This window comes from Pezoporus flaviventris, unplaced genomic scaffold (genome assembly GCF_033815535.1).
Source record: "Pezoporus flaviventris isolate CSIRO_AGI_PZ_B2104156 unplaced genomic scaffold, CSIRO_AGI_Pfla_v1 ptg000057l, whole genome shotgun sequence".
NCBI lineage: Eukaryota > Metazoa > Chordata > Aves > Psittaciformes > Psittacidae > Pezoporus > Pezoporus flaviventris.
Genome location: NW_026892605.1, coordinates 4,994,802 through 5,020,799, shown reverse-complemented (window position 1 = coordinate 5,020,799; position 25,998 = coordinate 4,994,802). Strand labels below are relative to the sequence as shown.

The window sequence follows — 25,998 nt, the reverse complement described above, 5'->3', positions numbered from 1 at the left end:
TACTGCTAGTAATTACTAAGTCATGTAAGCTTCCCTCAATTCATCTTATCTAGAAGTAAGTGTTGCTTTAGTGTTAAGACACTACCTGACATTGTTTCTCTAATTGATTTTATTGAACTTTTATGTTCACAACTTCATATTCCTGAGCAGACATTTTGATTGAAATTTTTGTGTTGCTGGAATCGGTGAGCACTGCCAGTATTTATAGGATTTTGTTCTCAGCACTGCAGGCTTCATTTAGGAAGGTCATTGCAGGCTTCACTTAGGTCATTGCAGGCTTCATTTAGGTAGGTCATAGAAGGCTTCATTCAGGTAGGTAGCTTGCAATATGAGCTGAGACTGCCTCACTTGAAACCATTCAGTTCACTGTCTACCTACTGTGCAAACTCCTTGCATCTTTCTGTTTTAGTAAATATGCCTTCTAAATTAAATACTAATTTCTGATTCTTATGCACCTGAAGGTTCTTTATTGTGTTTATTTTTGGTTTTGTAAGCACACAGATTTTGAGAGACTGAGGTAATACCTGTACTAAGAAGTTGTAGCTGAGCTTCCTGTTACTAATCCTGTTACTAGCTTTGCAGTAGTTCCTTTAGGAAACATCTGTCTGCTTTCTTCAGTGTTTATGAGACCAGCCATTCAAGGAGGAAGCATGATATGGATGGAAAGCTGTCTTCTCTAATAATCTTTTGAAGGATTTGTCAGTAGTATGTATTTATGATGTATTTCTGCTAAGTGGTTACTCATGTATTTCTTCTTGTTTTTTTTTTTTAATTTTCTCCATCTTACCTCCCTCCATCCCCTCAGTGATTTGTGCGCATGTCCCTGGTGAACTTCCTGACCTGTTTCAGCCCACTCTCCTGTTTCTTGTTTTGTTTTTGTGGGGTTTTGTTTGGTTTGGTTTGTTGTTGGGTGGGTTTTTGTTTTGTTTTTTCTTTGCCTTTCCCCCTTTCCCTTGTTTTTTTCCCCCACTTTGACTCCTAGTCCTGAGAACATCAGTTCATTCTTCCCCTTTAGTTCAGCTAAATTTAAATGAGAACTCAGTAAGTAATTATGTACACCAAAAGTAACAGATAAACTTGCATTATTTTTACTCATTGCCATGTTGTTTGGGGGAAAAAAAAAAAAAGCCTAGGGTGCAAATAAAACTCACATAAATACCAACCCCTCTTTGCCAGTACGGAAAGCTGTAAGAATTCTGTGTGACTGAGGGTACTTTTGAAAGCATTTGAAAGCAGGAGTATTTTATATTTGGGATTATCTGTGTGGTCATATTTTTCTAAGCACACAGCTTTTGAGGGGCTGAGATAATAAATGTACTAAGAAGTTCCAGCTAAAACTTTGTATTACAGAGCATCCCAGGGCCAGATTGAAAATACGGGTTGTTTTGATTTGTTTTGTTTTTTTTTCTGGTTTGTTTGTTTGGTTAATTGTTGTGTTTTTTTTTTTTTTTGTGATTATTCTGAAGGACTTCAATGAGATTAGGAATTAAAAAGAGTTTGAGCAAGAGTATTTGAGAATCTTAGCTTTGATCAATTTGTTTTCTGCTCCTCCTTTTTTCTTTTTTTAATTTTTCTTTAGCTGAGCTATTCAGTTTTCTCTGAAGGCAAGAGACAGGCTCACCAGCACACATATATCAATCTCTGAATATGCATTTGATTGCAGGTATCCTGAATTCTGCACCACTGCTCTTGCCTGGTCGACATGTATTGAATGCAGGATTGTTGGCTGCCAGTGCTGGTGGAATGATTCCATACATGATTGATCCTAGTTACACTACGGGAATGACTTGCTTAGGTTCTGTGTCAGTTCTCTCAGCCATAATGGTAAGTCAGGGTGTTTTAAGAGGTGAAATAAATTAAACATGCTTTTTGTTCTTTGACTTTGCACAATTCCTCTTAACTGTTGCATTTTTACCAGCCTGAGTCGCAGTCGTCATAGTGCCTGTATGCTAACTTGCAGCAGTAAGTAGCAACTGACTGTCCTAAAGCTAGCAGTAAATTAGAACTGTTCCAGAGAACAGGCATGTGTATATAGGATTACTTTTTGCAGCTATGACTTAATGGAGCCTTTTATATGACAAACTTCTTTTAAAAGACTTCTTGGAAAGTTTATCCTTAAAATAATCAAAAGAGCGCTAGGTCTGCTGGTTATCATAGCTTAGTAAGATTATCCCCATGTGTAACTTGCCCCTTTCTACTCACTGGCTGTTGCAATATTTACCTTGAGTATTACCATGCTGTAAACTAAGTCTTGCAAAGACTCCTCAGTACAAATCTTGTAATGTTATGAACAGTTTCACAGAGCAGGTAGGATATTTTTTTGAGTAAAAATATGTGGCTAAGCACAGGGTGAGGACAGTCGAGTGCCTTCATGTCCTCTCCCAAAGGCAGAACCAGTATGTCCAATTCTCAGGCTACAGCCTGAGAAGACTTGAATAGGTTAGTAACTTAATATTTATTTTTCAATGCCAGAGGCAGGTTGTCTTCTCTGCATATTCTCCTTAGTTATAGCTTGTAGCATATGCTTGAAGCATTTTCTTTCCTTTTCCAGGGTGTCACTTTAACAGCAGCTATTGGAGGTGCTGACATGCCTGTAGTTATTACTGTCCTCAACAGTTATTCTGGATGGGCTTTGTGTGCTGAGGGCTTCCTACTGAACAACAACTTGCTGACCATTGTTGGTGCACTCATTGGCTCTTCTGGTGCCATCCTCTCTTACATCATGTGTGTGGTAAGAAGTCAGCAGAAATGTGCTTGTTTTCCAAGGAATAAAAAACTGTATTCAGCATGTTTGCTAGGCAGATAAGCAATTGGAAGACCAAACTGCTAGGTGTTTACAGACTAGACTGAAACTGTTGGACTAGTTGCCAGTCATCTCTGTTTGGTTTTGAGAGATATGTACTTCAAAACTGCAGAAAGCCTTTGCTTTGATTTGTGCATTGAGGTTTGGGATCTGGACTCGAGTTTAATTCCTTGTGCTCAGGTGTTTTTTTAGACATATCACTCTATCACACTCATGTTTACTTTTCATTTAAGATAAATGAAAAATCTATCAGCAGGAGATACTGTAAGTAGTAAGTTCCTTTAGAATAAAAAAAAAGAAGGTTGGTTTGGTAGGGTGTAATGGAAAGTTAGATTTTTGGAGTGCGGGAGAGTGTGCTACTCTCTTCAAAGCAGGTACTGTGAACTACCACGGGGTGGCAGCAGGCTTGCATTAATGTAGTGCTGGTACTATTGCCTGTTGGAGCAAACTCGCGCTTCAGTGCAACCCTGTGTGTAGATCATACTGCGTTATTATTAATGGCCTCTTTTTCTATGAAACAATTGTGCATAAGTATTTTGTTTTCCTCTGTGTGTCTCCTTTTTGTTTTCAATGATGGAGAGATGATGACTTAAAAAATAACACCTATTCACAGCTACCAGCCTGGTGATTACCTGTTGTGTAATTCTGTTTCACTTCTGCTGTTGTCTTCTTTTATGATCAGTATCACTCTTCTCCTGTCCTAATGTTTTCCTGTGGTCAGCTCTGGCTATCTTTTTGTATTTCATATCTGCTGGTAAATAGTGTCGTTACCATGTTAGCAATCACTCATTTTTATCCCTTTTGAGGAGCAATTTCAGAAAAGCTTAAAAAAGTATTTTTGTGCAGCTTTGTGGAAGTGAGTTCAAGTGAACAATCCCAGGTATGAATTTTAAAGAATCTTGTTCGTTCTTGAACATTTTGTATCTCCTTATCAAAAGAAAATCTGATTATGTGGTTCATAGGTATATTTATTTAGGTATAAATGTATATATTCATATATATTTGTATACAGGCATCAATTTAGTCCATATCAGCAGAAGGATGATGCTTATGGGCAACACAGGAATGAAAAGTGTGTTCTTTAAAGATCAAATCCTTGTAAGTCTTGGTGAAAATATAATCTGTTGGGTATGTATTTACATAGGCATAATACCTCTATAGCTTCTCTTTTTTTTTTTTTTTTTACTGTTCCCACCTGTTTTTTTATTTATTTTATTGCTACTTCCTCTCAGCACTCACAAGAGAGTTTTGAGATACTGCATTTGTTGTGTGGAGGAATCTAGGTAAATAGGAGGCCTGGGGAAGTAATTAGAAAAGCAGATGTGCTGTGACAAAGTGTCTTTCCTCTATGAATTTCTTAAATTTCAGTGAGTTTAGTGTTTGAGATAGGATTCTAGAAATTTTGTGCTGCTTTATATAAAGTTTAGACAGAGTTCATCAGCCAGTAAAATACAAAATATTTTGTACAATTTCTGCATAATAAGCAGAATAACTTTTTTCTAGCTCAGCATTTTTCTTCTTTACTTGCTTTAATGGAAATTGTTACTTTTAAAAGTATTGTAATTAGGGGATTCAGTATCATTGTCTTCAAGCTGCATTTCGGGAGAAAAACTGCTCAAGAGTTTCAATAAACTCTGAGTTGTTGTTGTAACCTGTGTTAATGAAGCAATAGTTATCCTCTTTTTTTTTAACTTCTTCCCTCTTCTAGTATGACTTCCATCTAAAGCAGAGTGTTTATTGAAGCTTATCTAGTACAGATGAGAACGTGTTTTTTGAAACATCTTACTGGTTGAAACCTTCTTTTAACATTTCCAGTTACTTTTTGTGATAAAACTCTAGTTTAATCATCCAAAACCTATCCAGAAAATCTCTTAAAGCTTGAGTTGATAAAATTGGCCAACAGGTGTTCAGATAACCACTTAGTGCTTCACTTGTATGTACTTGATTTTATACCTGTCCCTCTTCTGTGCCTATTAGTTGGGTGAGTTAAGGACAAAGAATTTAACTTCAGAACAAAAAAACAAAGGCCTGTAGCGTTGAGTCATCCTGTGAATTGCAACTTCTCTTAAAACAGTAACACAACATGTCTTCATCAGAACACTTGATTGTGTTGGCATGTCCTTCTCTCCCTTTTTTTTTTTTGCCCTAGGAGAATACTTGATGATAACGAGTGTGGTACTAGAATTGGCATGCTTAGGAATTGGGGAAAATGCTTCAGGTTGAAGAGGAACCATTAATTGGGGTGGTGAAACAGAGCAAGAGAAGGAACAGATTCCGTTAGTCTTATAAATAGGATGATGGTGCATCACCTGAACTGTCTGCGTGGTTTCTGTGGGCACAATGGAAGGACTTGGAGTTCTCAGGGATCAAGTGTTTGCTTTTGCCTGGGCTGTAAGCTCATGGCCAGTACTACCTGTGTTTATACAGCAGAGAGGTCTTTTAGCTACTGGTTAGATTATCTGTGAGTGGTGAAGCCTGCTCTTTGTTGTGTTTGTGGTCTGTGGTGGTATAGAAGATGAAAGAGGCTGTCGAAGAGATTCCTTCTGCTGAGGAGGTCTTAGCTGCATTGTTTAATTGTTGCTTGTTGAGGTCTTGGCTTATTTTGAAGTCTTCTGTACCACTCGCTTTTCTTCTTTTTTTTTTTTTTTTAAATTTTTTTTTTTTCTTTCCACATTTCCGGATTCCTCAGCTCTTTGGTGTGGAGCCAGGCAAGGGTGCTTCAGTCTCATGCTTGCTGTTTGTGGAGTTTTAGATTTCTAGTATTTGAACCATTTTTCTTTTGGTCTGGTCTTACTGTTGGTTTTTGGTTTAGATACGTGTAGAAAGTGCTTTGCTTCATGTGAAGTTAGTGTGTGCAACATCTGGAGAGGGTATTCTTCTGTCTAGGTAGTCTTACCTGACTCAACTGCTGTAATATACTAAGTAGTCTGTTCTTCTGTTTGATAGTTTGATATTGTGATACTTGTCAAAGGCAGTGTGTTCTTAGAGGATACGAACTACTGCCTGCTGCAGACGGTAGAAAGATGCTGATTTCACCAAATCTGTGAGCCTGCCTTGAAGTATCTGAAACTGATGATGAATCAGGACATCCTCTAACACCTTTGTTGTACTTATTTGCTGGATGGTGAATTTCACAGGATGGCATATCTTCTCAGGCTATAGCAAAAAAAAACGTGGAATTGCATGGTTTGTAAAGTCCGTGGAAAACGGACACTTGGAAGCATAGTTTTGTGTGGGTGTTTCCTTTTGCTTGTGTGTGTGCCTCTCCAGATCAATTCTTAAATTTTGCTGTGGTTTCTGAGCTAACACAGCAGATGTACAACACACATGTTTAATTAAAGAAGCAATTTATCCTGTTCCTTTCCTGCTTCCGAAGTTTTGTTTACTGCAATTACAAGTTTTGCCTGCTTCCAGATATTGACAGATACTGCTTTGGGACCATACTCACAAGGAGCCATGCCACTGAAAGCATTTATGCAGTGGCTTTTCCTGGCTAATTTTCAGGAGCCAAATTTTCAGGACGTGCTCTCCTTTTAAAGCTCCTATTTTAAGATCTCTTGTTTCCCTTTAGTGCTCAGCCAGTAAGTTAATGGTCCTTTTCAGTTTATTATGATTTGAGTTAACATTTGGTTAATTTTGTGTGGCTACTTGGCTTTGTGTTTTTCCTGCCTTGATGCTGTAGGAGCTTTGCTTCTGTACTACCTGTAAGAGCTACGCAGTTTCCTTGCTGTCCTGTAGCAGTTCTGTAGCCCTTCTGTGCTTATGCGTTGAATTGCTCAACAACTTAAGAAAATGTCTTGCAAAAATAGTGTGTATGTGTGTAAAAATAAACCTGTCATCAAACATGCATTCTTTTGTATTTTTCTCTTTTGAGAACAAAAAGAGACAATATTTGCTATTTATGTTGTTTTGTTCTTGTCTTAGGGAAATACTGATGCTCTCCTGTTACATGTAATGTGTTAGAAGCTGATGTTGGACTACTGTTGTGTTAATCTGTGTCTCTGTTTTAAGAAGCCTGTTTTAAGAAATTTTGAGTTGTAAGCAGGCAAAATCATCAGAGAAAGACTGTTGTCAAGGAGGTTTTAATAATTTCAGAAGTTTTCTTTGTGGACATTTCTTCTTTATTTTTGGATTTCATCTTTACCTGATGAAAGCTCTCTTTATGTTTCAGGCTATGAACCGTTCCCTTGCAAATGTGATTCTAGGGGGCTATGGCACCACATCAACAGCTGGTGGGAAGCCCATGGAAATTACTGGAACCCACACAGAAATCAATGTGGACAATGCAGTTGAAATTATAAAGGAAGCTAATAATATTATTATTACTCCAGGTAAGACATTCTTGACTCATAGAGTAAGATGCTCAGAGGATGTATTGTTTAAAAAACACTCTCATAACCTAAAAAAAAAACAAAACAAAACCCAAAACCGAAAGAAGACGAACCCCAACTAATGAGCAAAATCAAACAGCCCATCTAAAAAAAAACCACAGTAGCCCACCTTGCAAAAAAACCACACTAGCCCACAGTTGCAACATAGCAGTAACAGGGCAAATGTTGCCTGGGTTTGTGGTATATGTTTTTGTTCCCAGGTTGTCATTTCTTTGTGTAGACATCTGTACAACACTTTATTTTTCCTTGGGTGTGTCTCTTCAAAATTTGTCCTATATATTTAGGCTTTAATTTTTTCAGGACAAAGACTGTCCTTTTTAAATTATGTTTACAGTTGATTTTATCTACAGCCGTTGTGGTGTGAGTTTCCAAGTACTACCACAGTACCAGTTGTACCAATAACAGAATGTCTGTTTGTTAAGTTACTGAAAGAGGGGATTTTGTTTATACTTCTCATCTACTTGCTCAAGTCTGGATTGTACTGTTAAAAAAAAAAAGGCAGAAAAACATCTGAAACTTTAACATGTCATAAATACTGGAATTAAAGTGGAAAGAAACCTGAAAACCAAAACCCTGAGTTGTCTGAAACTATTATGTTGGCTGTAGGCTCATATGGTTCAATAATACCTTTCCTGTTAGAAGAGGTCAGGTAGGGAATAGCTCAATACTTGTTTTCCTTCAACTGAATGGCACAGATATTGTGTTAAATTTATTTTAGCATTTGAATGCAAAGAATGATAAACAAAGTCATCTTTCATTTTGCTTCAGCTTAAATGAAAACATCAGTGGGGTAGGGTTCTGATTTGGGAAGTCATCTTTGTTTCTAAGAAAGCTTGCAAACATTTTCAAGGAGTTTGTGTCTTGCTCCTGTGATCAGACCTTGAGGACACTGTTAATAATTTATGCTCTCCATTTTCTTCCTGGGCACTTTTGCTCTGATGATTTGAAAAGTTTGCTGTTAAAGCAAACCTAGTAGTATGTTGAGGTTAATAGTGGTGAAGTAACCTGATAGTAGCCTCTTTATCAATTTTTCAGTCTACCTGTCTGAAACATCATTTGCTGATAGAGGAACGCATGCTTTTGTGTAGTTGAAATAAGTTACTTGCGTAGTTTGACTGCTCAAAGCTAAATTAAGGAAGTGTGGTCTGGATGATCAGGTAGTGAAGTGGACTGTGAACTGGCTGAGGGAGAGAAGCCAGAGAGTTGTAGTCTATGGGGCGGAGTCTAGTTGGAGGCCTGTATCTAGTGGAGTGCCTCAAGGGTCAGTACTGGGACCAGTATTATTTAATATATTCATCAACGATTTAGATGAGGGAATTGAGTGTACTATCAGCAAGTTTGCTGATGACACTGAGCTGGGAGGAGTGGCTGACACGCCAGAAGGCTGTGCTGCCATCCAGCGAGACCTGGACAGGCTGGAGAGTTGGGCAGGGAATAACTTGATGAAATATAACAAGGGAAAGTGTAGAGTCCTGCATCTGGGCAGGAACAACCCCAGGTTCCAGTACAGGTTGGGGAACGACCTGTTAGAGAGCAGTGTAGGGGAGAGGGACCTGGGGGTCCTAGTGGACGACAGGATGACCATGAGCCAACACTGTGCCCTTGTGGCCAAGAAGGCCAATGGCATCCTGGGCTGTATTAGAAGGGGGGTGGTTAGTAGGTCGAGAGGGGTCCTCCTTCCCCTCTGCTCTGCCCTGGTGAGACCCCATCTGGAATATTGTGTCCAGTTCTGGGCCCCTCAGTTCAAGAAGGACAGGGAGCTGCTGGAGAGAGTCCAGCGCAGGGCAACTAAGATGATTAAGGGAGTGGAGCATCTCCCTTATGAGGAAAGACTGAGGGAGCTGGGTCTCTATAGTTTGGAGAAGAGGAGACTGAGGGGTGACCTTATTAATGTATATAAATATATAAAGGGGGAGTGTCACGAGGATGGAGCCAGGCTCTACTCAGTGGCAAACAATGATAGGACAAGGGGTAATGGGTACAAACTGGAACACAAGAGGTTCCACTTAAACTTGAGAAGAAACTTCTTCTCAGTGAGGGTGACGGAACACTGGAACAGGCTGCCCAGGGAGGTTGTGGAGTCTCCTTCCCTGGAGACATTCAAAACCTGCCTGGACACATTCCTGTGTAACCTTATCTAGGTGTTCCTGCTCCGGCAGGGGGATTGGACTAGATGATCTTTTGAGGTCCCTTCCAATCTCTAGCATACTGTGGTACTGTGGTACACTGTTAGTGGTCAGGAGACCAAAAGTGGTCAGTGGGAGTACAGTGATCAGGCTGGGAATATATAAGTATCTTGTGTGTGTGTGTACATATACATTTTTTTTTTGTTTATTTTTAATTATGGGAGCTTCTGTTTGTGTGGAAGGTACACTTACTGTTTTGAACTATTCTGTCTGCACTGAAACAGAAAAATAGCTTACAACTTGAAAATTCTTCCAGGTTATGGTTTGTGTGCAGCAAAAGCTCAGTATCCCATATCTGATCTGGTGAAAATGTTGAGAGAACAAGGGAAAAATGTAAGGTAGGTACTTTCCTAGAGTATTACAGTTGTTTGTTTGTTTTGTTGTTGTTATTTTGGTTTTTTCTTCATTCCAGAAAAGTCCCCTGCAAGTCTTTGTTTTGGTTTAATTTCTCTTCCAGTCATTATTATGCTGATTGCTCTCTCAGAATACTAGCTAAAAGAATGCTCTAGTTTTACTAAGCTATAGCTGAATATCTAGAAATATCTAGAAATTTCATACTGAATATAAAAGATTCCTTACTTCCTTATACTCTTCTTAAATTTGGTTTCTGGAAGAAGCCAGCATCTGGAGAATTATGTTTTTTTTCCCAGTTTGTTTTATTTGGTGTCATGCTGAAGTTCAATTAAAAAGAATAGCTTTAAAATGTAATACTTCTTTATTGAGGCAACAAAATTTTACTTTTCTGAAAGGTAAGTAAGCTCCTTTGGATACATATGCTCTGCCTCTGGATATAGTAGTAGTTTGCTACACAGCAAAACAACTGGAGTTATTTGTAAAATAAAACTTTAATATAATTCTGCATTGTGTTCAAAAGTTAGGATTTTCTACAGGTGGGGAGGTTGGAGAGCTCTGTGAAAGCAACCACTTTGTGGGAATACATAACTGTGAGGAGTAATCACAACAGCTGAAATCAGTGCAGGGAGAATAGCTTTTATGTTTGTAGTCAACAGGAAGACAGTACAGGCCTAAAGTAAGTGCTTTGAATGCCCTTGTAGAGAAACCTCCATTGAAGAGGACTGTTTATTGTCCTGAAAACAGCTTTATTTTTTTTTTTAAGTCCTAATTTCTTAAGGAAATGGACCTCTCTGCTTGGGGAATGGTTAAAGGGGTGTAATAGGAATAGTTAAGGATAGTAGGCAGGAAAGGAGAGCTTTCTACAGTATGGAGTAAGTTTTTGCTGGGGTCAGTCTGGTATGAAGTGGAAGAGTAGATGAGGTAGCAGTCTCTGCACAAAACATGTTAGACTTATTTATTTCCTGGGATAACTGACTTGAATTAATAGAAGTAATGCTTACTAATACACAGCAATGTTTGTGTATTAAAAAAGTACGGCTAGTAACATCCAATTCTGATTGGCATGTTTGAAAGAAAGCTGAAAAGAATTAACCACACTATAATGTTAGATACCCTCCTTAGGTTAAAAATCCACAGTCTGCCTTGCTGTTTTACTTTTCTTAAAACCTCTTCTGCAGTCTGGAATAGCTAAAGACATTCAGTGCATACTGATTAGAGGTGTCTTGCAGACACTAAAGAGCTTCTCTTTTTGGACTGATGTGTTGCACACAGTGCCTCTGTTTTAAAGTGTATTTCCTGTCTGTTGCATTAGTTGAAATCATCGTAAGTCAATCCATGTAATCTTGCATTAGCAGCAGGACTTTAGCTTCCACAGGGTATGCTGCCTGATTTCCCTTTGCCTCTTACAAGTATTAAGGCTGTGATATCTTCTCTCACACCAGGCTTTGCGGTTTTCTAGTCTGGTTTGTTCAGAAAGGAGACAGTGAACATTGGAAGGTCTGAGGATGTAAACTTCTGTTACCATTTTAATGTAATCTCTATTCCCTTAAGCAGGTTAACTTATTGGATTCTCATAAATTTTTGCTATTGCAAGCAACACTGCTGTTAGAGTTCTTTGAGTATTGCATGGAAGAATAACTGGAGTGCATATGGCCAGACCCATGGTTTTATTTTGCTGGAGTGCTGATCCAAATAACAGGGTTAATTCTTAGATGCCAGTAATGGCCTGAAGTCCTTTTCATCTTCAATTTTCCATAGACCTTATAGATATTGATATATATATTGATACAGATATTGGAGCAGTCCTATTCACATCTATTTCTCCATGTTTAGCAGAAGCTGTGTGTCCAAATTGCATTAAAAATTTTGAAGACCTGTTAGCTGTGCAACAAAAGAACCTTTCTTGGCTAATGCAGTGGCAGTGTTGTGTGCTCTGGCTTTCCTTTCAGCTCTTCTGTTTTTTTATCAGCCTTGGTGAAATAAGTAATTACTGGTTTTGCCTTTTATGTTGGCTTTGCAGGGGAGAAACGTGAATGAATCCTTGAAATAACTGGCTTATACTTGAATCAGTTTCAGGAAGGGATGCTGCAGTGCTTACCTGGTATTTTAATGAAATAAATCTGTATTTACAGTTTGTGGTAGTTCAGGCCTTTCATCACTTTGGGGAGCTCCCACGGTGTTCATTGAGTGCAGCTGCTGTCCCTCTAGTTTCAGTAGGCCTGGAGTGCCTCAGGACCCTAGTACAGTCACCATCCAGATGTAGTGACACTCTCACACATCCGCTGTGGAAAGATGCCAGCATGGACATATGATTGCATCAATTTGTAATGCCCATTCTGTGCCAAGAAAAATTATGTCTGTCATATGGTCTTCTTTTGCTTCGTGGCTCATGATTGATCCAGAGGAGCTGTTGTTTTCATTTACTTTGCTTATAGCCATAACATTCTCAGTGAAGAGTGCAGATTATATAACATGATGTATAACCTTTGACTGGGGTCAGAAATACGGAGAGTTTGGAAACTTCAGACTTTTAAAATGCATAGCTAACATCATCGCTTACTTGAGATGGTCTTGCAGCAGATCACATCTTTAATGCATTAGAAGGATCACATAGAAAGCTGGATACTGCTGACCCTTCATTATAACATTCCGTTGTCATGGGTGTGTAAGACAAACTTTTCATAAACTAAATCCTTAAGTTCCCAGAATCTACTGGCCTTGGAGAGGAAATGCCTGTTCTACAACTGCTGTTGTATCTCTGTTAAGTTACAACTGAGTAAATTGTTGAAAGTTCTTATTTTTCAGGCACATGTAGTTTGTAGGCCCCTAGTTGTGAAATTCTGATTTCTTCCATATAATTAAATTATATTCCATAGAATCACTAGACTAGGTTGCTCCAGGCCATATCCAACCTGGCCTTGAACAATTCCAGGGATGGGGCAGCCACAAGTTCTCTGGGCAACCTGTGCCAGTGTTTCACGACCCTCACAGTGTAGAATTTATTCCTAATATTTAATCTAAACCTCTCTTCTTCCAGTTTAAAGCCATTCCCCCTTGTCCTGCCACTACAAGCCCTTGTAAAATGTCCCTCTCCAGATTTCCTGTAGCCCCTTTAGGTACTGGAAGGCTTCTGTAAGGTCTCCCCAGAGCCTTCTCTTCTCTAGGCTGAACAAGCCCAACTCTCAGCTTGTTGGTCATCTTGTGGCCTCCTCTGGACTTATTCTAACAGTTCTGTGTCTTCCTGAAGTTGGGGACCCCAGAGCTGGATGCAGGGCTGGAAGTGGGGTGTCATGAGAGGTGAGCAAGGGGGCAGAATCACCCCGGACCTGCTGGTCATGCTACTTTTGATACAGCACAGGGCATGGTTGGCTTTCTGGGCTGCAAGCGCATGTTGCTATGTCATATTTTGCTTCTTCTCAACCAACAGCCAGAGTCCTTCTTGTCAGGGCTGCTCTCAGTCCATTTTCTGCCCAGCCTGTATTTGTGCTTGGGATTGCCCTAACCCAGGTAATTCTATATGTAGATATATATAGATACGTAGTTACTGTATAGTATTATAGTACAGTTATAAACTGTATACATAAACATAACTGTATACATAAACTGTATATATAAACAGTTATATACAGTTATAAACTGTATACATTTCCATATATAAGTGGGTAATTGACATTTTCCCACATCAGATTAACTGTCATAGCTGTTGCCACAGTGTGACTTCCCTAAGACTTTTTCAATCCATGTGTTTTTTTTCTTGCATAGTAAGAAATACTTGTTAAGAAAAATGTATTACAGAGTGAATGGACTCTTAGAATGATGCTTTTTATAGACTTTCTAAATCTAGTTCATACATAAATATGGAGGTTTTCTGGTAACTCTCGTAGTAGAGAGAAATATTGTCCAACATATTTGAAAAATCGTCCATCATATTTGAAAAATCATGGCAGCCAGGTGAAGTTCCTGACAACTGGAAAAAGGGAAATACAGCCCCCATTTTCAAGAAAGGGCAAACAGATGACCCAGGGAACTACAGACCAGTCAAGTCAGTCTGACCTCTGTGCCTGGAAAAATCATGGAGCAGATTCTTCTGGAAGGCATGCTAAGGCACGTGAAAAACAACAAGGTGCTTGGTGACAGCCAGCATGGCTTCACTAAGGGGAAATCCTGCCTGACCAATTTGATGGCCTTCTATGGTGGGGCTACAGAACTGATGGACAGGGGTAGAACAGTTGATGTCATCTACCTGGACTTGTGCAAAGTGTTCAACACTGTCCCAGACAACATCCTTGCCTCTAAATTAGAGAGACATCAATTTGATGGATGGACCACTCTGTGGGTAAAGAACTGTCTGGATGGCTGCACGCAAAGAGTAGTGGTCAGTGGTCTCTAGCTGGAGACCAGTAACGAGTGGTGTCCCTCAGGGATCGGTGTTGGGACCGGTCTAGTTCAACATCTTCATCGCTGACATGGACAGTGGGATTGAGTGTGCCCTCAGCAAGTTTGCCGATGACACCAAGCTGTGTGGTTCGGTTGGTATGCTGTAGGGAAGGAATGCCATCCAGAGGGACCTTGACACGCTTGTGAGGTGGGCTGATGCCAACCTTATGAAGTTTAACCATGCCAGGTGCAATGCCAGGCACAGCTACAGGCTGGGCAGAGAAGAAATTCAGAGCAGCCCTGCAGAGAAGGACATGGGGGTGTTGGTCGATGGGAAGCTAAATATGAGCTGGCTGCAGTGTGCGCTCACAGCCCAGAAAGCCATGGGCTGCATCAAAAGGAGCGTGACCAGGAGGTCGAAGGAGGTGATCCTGCCCCTCTACTCTGCTCTTGTGAGACCTCACTTAGAGTATTGTGTACAGTTCTGGTGTCCTCAACATAAAAAGGACATGGAACTGTTGGATCAAGTCCAGAGAAGGGCCACGAGGATGATCAGGGGACTGGAGCACCTCCCATATGAAGACAGGCTGAGAAAGTTGGGGCTGTTTAGCCTGGAGAAGAGAAGGCTGCGTGGAGACCTCATAGCAGCCTTCCAGTATCTGAAGGGGGCCTAAATGGATGCTGGAGAGGGAATCGTCATTAGGGACTGTAGTGATAGGACAAGCGGTAATGGGTTCAGATTTGAACAGGGGAAGTTCAAACAGGCTGGATATAAGGAAGCAGTTCTTCACTGTGAGAGTGGTGAGGCACTGGAATGGGTTGCTCAGGGAAGTTGTGAATGCTCCATCCCTGACAGTGTTCAAGGCCAGATTGGACAGAGCCTTGGGTGACATGGTTTAGTGTGAGGTTTACCTGCCCATGGCAGGGGGGTTGGAACTAGATGATCTTAAGGTCCTTTCCAACCCTAACTATTCTATGATTCTGTGATTCTGTGACATACAGATTACCTGTATTTCTCCCACATATGTTCAAGTTAGTTGCTAATACATTAGTGTTTTGTTTTGGTTTGTTTTTTTTTAACCTCATATTTATAGATGGATATCTTGAGGGACTTGGCTTTCTGTCTTTTGATGCTGGAGAATCTAATTAGTTTTGAGCACATAGAAAGATGGGTTTCTTACATTTTTGAAAATAATAAAATATGGATTTAGTGTTGGACATTATTTTTTTATTTTTTATTTTAACTTTCAGTTGTTTTAATTATATTGATTTACAGTCATCATTCTATGTTGCTGTACAAGAAAATCTAGAAGAATTTTAAAGGATGAGCTGTTATGATGACCTCCCAACCAGTCTTAACATACTGCATAACTCAGATGTGCGTAAGGTGGAAATTACTGTCACTGCTGAATGGCAGCTTAAGAACAACATACAGTGATGCAAGCTCATAGGATGTTGAAGTATGCTTTCTAGGAAGACACTAAATGTATCAGCAGGATATCATAATCAGTGTGTGTCAGTTCTCAGTTGGTGTCACATAGTCAAATTAACTAGGTGGATTCTGAATTATTAGTGCTGCTGAATTAGTAGGGACAAATGAAGTCTAATAGATCTGTTAGCTCAAATATATTGGTATAGCTAGAAAGCACTAGCAAACCTTACTGTACCTGGTTTGCTTTTGCAAGGATACAGCTTCAGTTCTATGCTCCTGGGCCTGTATTGTAGGTATGCCATTGACTCCTATGGGTCAGCTCAGCTCTGGTGACCTTACTAGGTTAGTGTGTGATGCTTTGTGGAGGTAGGCTGCTCTTTCTTCCATGCAGTTGGGTTCTTGGGAGGATATTTGCCTTGAGATGAAGTCCATGCCATATATTTGGAGCTTGCTGTAACTGTGATAAACCATAGTGGCTGGAAATAGGAGCCAGTACCAGCTCTCACTCACTTAAGTATGCTTAATAATTTAAAGAATTAAATTCAATTTAAAGTCTTTAAATTACCTGACCCAGCAAACCCAGAGCTTATTTGATGCTGAAATAACTATTTCTAGGGATATGTTGGTGCCTCAGGCATGACGGCAGGCCTAAGCTAGCTATGCACTTTGATACTAGTAATCTACATAGTCATCCATAATGTGTGATGAGAGCATTATACTGTCATACTTCCCTGCAACTGTTATATGGCAGGATTCAAGCTGTTCAATATCTGAATGATGCACTTCTCAGTTAATTTAGTTTTGTATTTTGTTTTATTTTCTTTCTTCCCCTCCTTGTTACCTTAAATAACAGATTATTGTTTGTACTACAAACAGAGGTGGAGAGGTGTCAAAACACAAAGTGAATGGGGTGGAGAGAAGAGGAGGTGAGGCAAAACCCTTGGGCAGATTATTCTCTGTATATACAGTGCTTAAAGTGTTGAGTGAACTAAACTAGGCACTAGCCAGATGTTACGTACTTACACCACTCTGTCCATCTTTGGCATAGTGACAAGAATCCTATCTTTACATGGATGAAGTGATCTTGAAACACTTCTGCACTGGATTGGGCAGGTGCTAGCTGTTTCAGTATTGATAACAAGAATGTTATCTAGCCAGTTGTAATAAAGATAGATGTTGACTTTATGAACTGTATAAAAAGTGATTTCCATTCTGAGATTTTTCATGCAATAGTTGTCTATTCACACTGCTATAATCAACTTCATACTACTTTAAGTAACACAAACTGCTCCTCTCACTTCCCCCGAATTTAAGTGCTTTCTGTACTGAAAGTGTTGTCCTATATATGATGTGCATGTCAGGAGTTTTAGATTTTTAGTCTAAATTTAAATGAAATTGTTGCACTCTTTGTATTAAAAAGTTCAAAATATAAGCATATTTTTCAGAGTGCTGTGTTGTCTTTCTAAAGCTAAGAAGAATCTGAAAGAGGCTGATTAAAAAGGCTGGATATCCTTGCCTGATATTCCTGCTGTTTAGGTATAGTCTTAATAGCAACGAGGTGTATGCTCACTTCAGTGTATCTGACAGCTGGAGGTGGTAAGCAAGCCCCATGTTACATGGTCAGGGTCAAGAGAAAAAAATCAGACTTAATTCTGTGTTTCAGTGAACTGCCAGAATAATGTTTCAAGTCAGACACAGCATGACTGTGAATTTTCGATATAGGTGAAGTATATATAGACTGAAACCTTAATGTCACATAAACCAAAGGTCAAAAAGAGTGAGATTTCTGCTTGATTTAAAAACAAACCAACCAATGTAATTGAGTTCTTGCATAACAGATATTAAAACTGTATTAAAGAAACCTCACAATTTTTTCTCTTTAAAATATTAATATTTATAAAATAGGTCTCTCTTTTAAACTAATTTGAGTGTTGGATTTTTGAATATGAGTGAGGTTCATATTTTGAACATCTGGGAGATGTTCATGTGACAAAATGTTTCTGCTGTAATACACATAGCTTTCAAGAACTGCTGCTGTTTTGACTCCGGAGTAAGGATTTTAGCTACCTCTGTTCTGTGCTTACCTGAATTCTGCTTTCCATTGGACAGCCTAACTTCACTCCAGATGTATGTAGATCTTATCTTGTGAAATAATGAAAACCTTAGAGAAGCACATATTTTTAATGGTTCTTTTTGACACACTTGCACACCCAGTTTTAAGAGGTACTGGCAGGCTACTGTCATATTTTGTTAACAGGCTCTTAGAAGCAGACTTCTGGGAGTCGCTTTAATATTTATCCAGAAAGCTTTTGTATGAGTAGCTTTCTTCGTGAATACGCAGTATGTGGTTTCAAGCAGAGTCTGTCAGAATTCCCTAAGTACTGATAGTTCATGCTGTAACTTTTCCTGAATGAAGATTACTTGTCCCTTGCTTTTTTCTTTCTTTGCTTCTTGTCAGGAGTGTTGCAGTTAAAGATGAAATTAATTCTTTTGGCAGCTTAAATTTTGGCTTTCCAGCCCTTGGAATAAGATTGTATGTGTACATAGTATTTAATAAAAACCTCACGAGTATTTTGTTTTGTGTATTGCCAAAGTAGCTTTGGTCACAAAGACACTAAAATAATTTTATTAGAAACAAAAGAGAATTTTGTTGGCAAATCTTATTTTCACTGCCAGAGGAGTGATGGGTTTTCTCAAGTGTACTTCAGAATAAGAGTTCTCTTACTGTACTGTAAGTGATTGAATTTGGTACACTTAAAGACTAGCTGCAGTACTGCACATGGCTTCCATTACTGAGTGGTATGAAACGTAAGCTGTTAATGTTTTGTCCTGTATATTTCCTCTCCTTTTTGTGATTCTAAGTATTCTCCTTTGCAATAGGATTGCAAATATTTACTTGCTGAATACTGTGTATTCTCTTTCTTTCTTGAAAAGCATTTCTTTTAAAGCTGGCTTTTATCCTGCTGCTTGACCTAGAGCTTAAAATTCTAGTATATCTTGTGCTATGTGAATTGATCATATGTCCTTAATTTTGTTGCTAGAGTTCCAATTATGTCAGCTTTGCATTGTCTTAATGTTGTCTTGCTGATGGAGTGTTCAGTTGCCCTTTTAAGGATGTATTTGCACAGTGTTCAATTCACAATCCGTCATGGCAAATTGATTTATCAGTCTTGCCCTTTTTTCTGAAGAAGTCCAAAGCAGTCTTACTGCACTCCTTGGACTTCTGTTCAGAAATTTCTGTTCAGAAATTCAGAAATTTACAGTTCTGTTGTTTATCTCTTCCAAAGTACATGTAGGCTTCCTTATTATAAAATGTGTAACTTCAGCCATATACATTTATCTGAGGCATTTCTGGTGTGCTGGAATCAGCGTTCCATTGGTGAAAGCTCCAGAGCTGGAAAGACGTAAAATGTGCAGAGCAGTAGACATGAATATTCCTAGTTTATTCAGGGCCAGTAGATGAGCAGAAGAGTACAATCTGCCCACGAGAAATAGAAATAGATCTGCTTCTATGCAAAATGTTTTTGGGAGTTGCAGCTAAACCAGTTTTAACACCTTCATTCTGACTTTTGTCAGGTTTTTACTCTTACAGAACTGTATGAATGCGCTGGCTTCCTCTCTGCCACCCTCTGTGTCTACCTGAATTTTAGTAACTCATAATGCATAAGCTGTGTATTTTGTCTAAGTTGTTTTTGAGCTGTTCTGAAAACATTTCTCACCTTCTCTCTCTTTTTTTTTTTTTTTAAATCATGACAAGAGAGTGGGACATTAACCAATTCAGCAAAACATTGTCTTGTGCTTGGAGTCCTTACTAAACTTTCCATTAGAGTGTTATATTGTGCTAACCATGCACATTCTAGAGCTGCCTGAGTCAACAAGGTCATTGCCAAGGGCATTTCTAGGAGTGGCTTTACTTCAGGAAGGGTGTATATTCTTTTGGCCTTTTCATGGAGTGTTACATTTTGTGGCCTATTCATTTACTCTGGGTGCTTTTACTTTTCAATGATGTAAGGGACCTGCAAAGCATATTAATGTGGGTGATGGTTTTGCAGCAAAAAGGCTTATACATAAAAACTCAAAGTTGTCTTGTCATAAATTTTTAAATGTGGTACAGCTTGGAAAGTGGATGCAAAAGCTTGCAGTGTGTGATGTGGCTCAGTTTGGTGATTGTAGCCAGACAAAATGGTAGTATAGACCTATTACCTACAAAAGTAACTGAAGAAAAGCTTTGTGGTGTAAGCTAGTGCTGGGTGGAAAATTTACTCTGTTCCATCTTGATAGGATGTGTTCCCAGGCATTTCTGGCCATGAGTTCCTTCTGTGTTGTCGCTACAGGTGTCCAGCTGGCTCTCCAAAGCCACTTTGCAGGTGCAGCAACTTTCTGAAAGACTCTTCTTATGATGGAAGGATTGAAAATGTACTCCTGGCTTCTTTAGTTCTACTCGTGAATGAGCATATTCTTTTGCATGCCTTCTGTGTCAACCATACTTTTAACTTTGCAGAAAAGCAGCAGCTGCTCTCCAAGTGAAGAATCAAATTTATGAGCTGTGTTCTCTTCCCCATCCTCTAACTTCCCTGCAACACTGGAAAAGTAACTCTGATATTGTTAAGGTTTAATCATTTAATTAATTCATGTGTGCTTTTACTCAAGAACTCAGTCTTGTAGGTCACAGGTGGCAATTTTACTATGCATAATAGAGTGGTCATATTAATGGGATTGAACTTTCTTTCTTGTTAGGTTTGGTATTCACCCTGTGGCTGGTCGTATGCCTGGTCAGCTTAACGTACTCCTAGCAGAGGCTGGTGTTCCCTATGATATTGTACTGGAAATGGATGAGATCAACAATGACTTCCCAGGTTAGCATGTGAGCTGTGAGTTTCCAGTAGATTGGATTTGTTGTTCTCAATTTTTATTTATTTCTGGTTTTATATCACACAGGGATTATTAAAAATAAAAAATCTCAGTCAGACCATTGAGTTTCTCTTTGTGCCTGTCATGATACTGCTGTAGAGGAGCAGGAGGTCTTTCTCTTGCAGTCTGAGTCCTCTCCCAGGTGATGGCAAGTGAGCACAGAGGAATACAAGAAATAGTGTGACTCAGGAGCAGAAAGTACGGACATGTAAAGCAAAGGGTAATACTGAATGCAGGTGTACAGAAGAGGGCAGTACCGAGATAGCAGTGTTCTTTTTTAGTTTGTATCTGTGAAATAAGTGTGGTGCTGTGTCCTTTTTTTCCCCTCTGTTACTGCCCCATACAGGACAACTACTTTTTACTGACTTTTTTAAGTCAGGTGTCATGGATGACTTGACCCTGTCATGTCTTGCAAACCAGTTTAGCATTGTACAGACATGTTGCTTTCTTACATCTTTATTTAAAAATCAGAAAGTTACTGGTAAAAGGTTTTTCAAAAGAATATAGTCAAAGGAAAAGCTAGGCACAAGGAGATTTGAAAGTAATGGTACTATGTGTCTATGAAACTACATTTAAATGTCAAAGGATTTAATTTTGTGAGGTGGAATGATCTAACAAGTCCCTTAGAACAGGGTTCTGGATGTTTGCAGTTTGCTTGGGGTAGTTTGTAGCACACTTGCCTCTCACATATAACTTGTCTGATAAATTTGAAAAATACTTGTGAATGAAGTCCCTATAAATGTTGTAGAGTACGTGCCATAACAGGTTTTTCTGCCTCTGAAGATCAGATTTAACACAAAAATACATCAGCATCACTGTTCAGGTTTCAGATAATTTTTCATCAGTCTTGTTTTCTTTGTCTTGCTGCAGAAACTGATTTGGTCCTTGTAATTGGTGCAAATGATACAGTTAATTCGGCAGCTCAGGAAGATCCAAACTCTATCATTGCTGGAATGCCAGTTCTTGAAGTCTGGAAGTCCAAACAGGTGAAATTAACAGAGTTTCATTAGCACTTACCTTAGGAAGCATGCTTTAAAAAAAAAAAAAAAAAAAAGATTTATAGGATAAGCTAACAAGATTCTCCTACTCTTCTGGTTTCCATGAGAAGTTTTTCTGCAAGTTGTCCAACAAAACAGTCAGTACTTTGAAAGTGTGATGCATTATTCATGATTTTATAATCATCAGCGAATGCTTTAGTGAGTCTAGTGGTGATTGCAGTAGAAAAGACCAATGAAAGTGCTATTAAAAAATGCGATTAGAGTAAATTATATTCTGCTCACATTTGCAGTCCTGAAGCATTTCTCTACAAATACCTGCTTTTTTAAGTTCATAGGAAATTTGATTGACAACTTTGATATTGAAGTGAAAATACAGAAATGAATAATATGCGTAAATAAAAAGAATCAAAACAGTAACTGGCTGGGTTTGAGTAGAGCTTAGTTTGTCCAGGTTGAGCTGACAGTTTAATTACCTCACCAGTTTTGCTCTTCAAAAGCAACGTTGTCTCCTCTAAAATACATAGACTTGAGTTGCCTCATTGTGAAATCTTTGGTAGTTTGTTCTGAACCCAGATGTAACCTCAGTTCTTCTGAGGGTTTAGCTATTCAGATACTCAGTGGTAGGCACAGATATTTATCAGGGTGTTGGAAACTGGGAAATAAACATGTATATGGGTGAAGCTGGTAAAGCTTCATAGTTTCTCTGCTGAAGGTGCCATGGTTAACTAATTTAGCATTTAATATCTAAAACTGGCTGACATTTATTTTAGGATTAGAAAACCCCAAAATCTCATGTATGAAGTAATGCAGAGTAATGGTCTGGAGAAGTCTAGAGAAATGTTGCACCAAGTATTGATGTGAATGCTCATCTGAATTGTGTTGCTATCAGGGAATTGGCTCTTAAAATAATTCAAAATAAAAAAGCTTCAAAACCCTGTTATAATCATCAGTGCCCATCTTGCTTTGATGTTATTATACGGAATAAGTGAAAGTATATGCATATGTAGCATCCACAGTCTCTTCATGTGCTGTGTAATATTGTGCTTAATAATAAATGTTTCTGAAAATGGTTTGGTTATCAATTCTGTCACCTGTGTTGAAATTTGAAATAGAGTTTCATAGCAGTGAGTACCCTATTTTGAATGCGTCTTCCTCTCCCTTAGTTTGTGGAAGTTGCTCTTTGTGTTATCTTTGTTTGGAGGAGGGATTGCAGTTGGATTTTGCTGTTTCAAACATGAACTCTTTATGTGCAGGTCATTGTAATGAAGAGGTCTTTGGGAGTTGGTTATGCAGCGGTGGACAATCCAATCTTCTACAAGCCTAATACTGCCATGTTGTTGGGAGATGCTAAGAAGACTTGTGATGCCCTGCAAGCAAAAGTCAGGGAATTGTATCAAAATTAAATACTGATTTTGTATTCCACTCATGATTGCAGTTAATGTTTTGTCACATAGGTTGTGAAAAAAGAGTTATAGAAGAATTCTTTACTGTCATAATACAGCCAGCATTTGAAGAAGACGGCATTGACTCCTAGGAGATGTAGTTCAGTTAGGGAATCATTGAATCATAGAATGGTTTGGTTTGGAAACCAAACTTAAGATCATCTAGTTCCATCTCCCTGCCATGGTTCCATTAGACCAGGTTGCTCAAAGCACTATCCAACCTGGCCTTGAACATTGCCATGGAGGGGATACAGGCTTTATGAAAAGATGGCCATATTAGGCCTTCAAACTGAATCTCCCATGAGGCAATGCATTAAGGAATGAAAATGTGCTTTTTAAGGTTAACACTAAGCTGTTAGAAGCAGGAACTAATAACTCATGGGCATCTTTTAAGTAGTTACTGGCTTCTTCCTCCTTACTGTCTGTACTTCTGTCATGGTAATTCACTAGAAAATACTGTGCCAAACCTGTATTCTGTCTTATCATCAAAGTTGTTCTTTGGCCAGTATGGACAAAACAACTATTTATTTCATCAAAACTTCAAGCAAATTGCAAACAGATGCAAGCAGATGCAAACAGATGCTTACATGATCTGAGACTCTGAACAGAATATTCTGTTTCTTTTGGGGATTTTATGGATGCTGTGAATCAGGAACATTCTAGGAAGGTTACTTTTCTTCAGAAGAACAGTTCCACTTTTTTGTAGTGTCCGCTTACATTATGTAAACACAGGATTTCAGGGACCTACCCAATGATTTTTCAAATCTGAGAAGGAAAAGTACACATACTTGCACTGCTTAACTTTTTTAAGCAGCTGCTAAGTTCTCCATTTTTTCCACTTGTTGCCTTTTTAAGTGTCTGAGGAAAAATATGGTCCGTTCTGCAGAGGCAGAACATGTCGCATACCCGATCTGTTCACAGAATTTGGAACACTGTTTCAGTTTATGTTCACGTAGACTTTTCACTGTATTTGCTACTTTGAAATTCAGTGATGCTTTCTTAATTAACATTTTTGTGATGCTGGAAAATGCACTTCCGAACATATTTAAGATGCTGGAGTTTTATTAGAATTTTTCTAAATAAATAAGCTATTGTTTGAACAGCACAGAAACATACCAATCTTAAAATCCAGTGTTTTGATTATTTGACTTCTCTCTAATTAAAAGCACTGTTAAATTCCCATAATAAGTTCAGCAATGAATTAAATTACATTATGACATAGATTACCATTTTGTTTTTATTATGTTAAGTGTACTTGAGTGGAACTCAAATATTTGCCTATTAAAATAACTTTATCATGTTTCCACAATCATGTAGCAACTGTCTGTGGTGACAAAGGCTAAATAGAAATAGCTGTACTTGTGATAGAAAGCAGTCCTATTTGGGGAAGACAAATTGTTATGAAGTAAGTCTTGAAATTAATCCATTTTGATTCATAGAACAAACATTTTTTTATTATACCATGTACAGAGACCTCATTTAAAATATAGTATTTCTACTTAGCTACCTCTGTTTTTATGTGAAAATCACTTAAAACACAGACTGAACTGATAAGAATTATATTAAGGGTTGTAACAATGTACTGAGGAAGCTACCCTTTTTGCAAATCTCTTTCATATAATTTGAAATAAAAATTTTCATGTAAGCATTAATATGTTGTACACTGCAGGAAAAAACTTGTAATTAAATTTTAATTTTAAAACATTGTGGCAGCTATATTTGATTGTAGCGTATATGGCTTCTTGATTTCATTATATTCAACTTTTCTTTTAGGTATGCAAAAAATAGGAAAATGGGTGAGCAGGAAAGGCAAGGAAATAATCCTCTGTCTGTCTCCCAACTAGACAAGATGGGATTTGAAGGGATTTAACATCCTAAAGCATTAATTTTTGTCTTGTCAAACATGATGTATCTAAATCTGTATGCAACATGTTTCTGCTTATAAGTAGCTTTTTAAAAAACACAACAAAACCTACAAATAAAAACAATAGGGGAGGAACTTAAAAAAATTAAAAATGTATCCATACCATTATGTTGGATTAGAGGTGCCAGTGTTATCTTCGAAGCTGTGCTTTACCATGGAACACCAGCTGATCATTGAAGTGCTAATAAAGTCAATTATTTTTCTTATTGATCACTGTCTCTTTTTCTCTCCTGTTGTTTGTTGAGTGGGTAAGTATCTGAGATTCTTTCTGGAAGTCAGAAGATCAAATTGCTACCAAGGATGTTGAGACTGAAGAATGTAATGAAAAGGAGTCAGTGAAATATGCATATTTCTTGGCTTTTTAATTTGAATAGTTCTTTAAAATGATGTTACATGACTGTAGCAACTTCTAGTAAATAAAAAGGGTTAGACAACTTCTGAGAGCAGTTGATCCCAATATTTGTTGCCTTTTTAACTTAAAAAAAAAACCCTGAAAAAGCTGTAAGAGCTAACTTGGCTGAGGCATGAGATTAATCCTATGCCCTTGAGCCTGATACCATATAAGTTTGCTTCAGGTCTTAGTTATTTTGATCTACAAGATGGTCAAGTTGATTTTTGTGAAGATTTCAGTTTCTACCTTTGGAGTGAATGATAGTAACTTCAGGCATCTGCTGGTCTGTTCAGTTGTATCGTTACACAAGTCTGACATGCAGCTTTTGTGTTTTCTTTGAGTTTTGGTCAAGCCAAGACTCAGAGGCTGCAGCCTGGCATTAATTCATGAGTTAACCCATCTTCCCTGTTGAGCTGCCTGCCTGCAGTTTGATCAGAAGCTGCATGCTTTGATTTGAACATTGCATGGGTGGAGGTGCCATAGCTTCTCTGTTCCAGTGTTTGATTCTTCCCATTGTGAACGATTTTTTTCTTTCGTATCTATTGAATTGCCTTTGCTGCAATTTGGGTGCATTAGCTAGCCTAATCCTGTTGCCTTGTCCCTCTGAAAAGAGTCTTTTTTCACCAGTCTTACTGAATACGACAGGAAAACTCTGCCCTTATCCATCTATGCCTGACAAACACTGTCTTTCGTTTCTCCTTGTATGTTGCATGAATGATAAGTTCTAGCTTGGCTCACTTTGCTGTGTTAGTGGTTTCTTTTACTGGACACATTGATGCAGATGCAGTC

General features: G+C 38.5%; 1 protein-coding gene across 3 annotated transcripts in view; it reads left to right on the top strand.

Annotated features, from left to right (window-relative positions):
- NNT (nicotinamide nucleotide transhydrogenase) overlaps positions 1 to 25,028 on the top strand; it is a 49,881-nt gene extending 24,853 nt beyond the window's left edge. For all 3 annotated transcript variants that reach the window (XM_061469433.1, XM_061469435.1, XM_061469434.1), the window contains exons 16-22: positions 1,664 to 1,824; positions 2,552 to 2,731; positions 6,975 to 7,134; positions 9,637 to 9,718; positions 20,281 to 20,399; positions 21,325 to 21,440; positions 22,706 to 25,028. In XM_061469433.1, coding sequence (XP_061325417.1) covers positions 1,664 to 1,824; positions 2,552 to 2,731; positions 6,975 to 7,134; positions 9,637 to 9,718; positions 20,281 to 20,399; positions 21,325 to 21,440; positions 22,706 to 22,855 — 968 coding nt within the window. In that variant the 3' untranslated portion in view covers positions 22,856 to 25,028. The remainder of the gene's footprint in view (positions 1 to 1,663; positions 1,825 to 2,551; positions 2,732 to 6,974; positions 7,135 to 9,636; positions 9,719 to 20,280; positions 20,400 to 21,324; positions 21,441 to 22,705) is intronic.
- Positions 25,029 to 25,998: the final 970 nt, after the last annotated feature.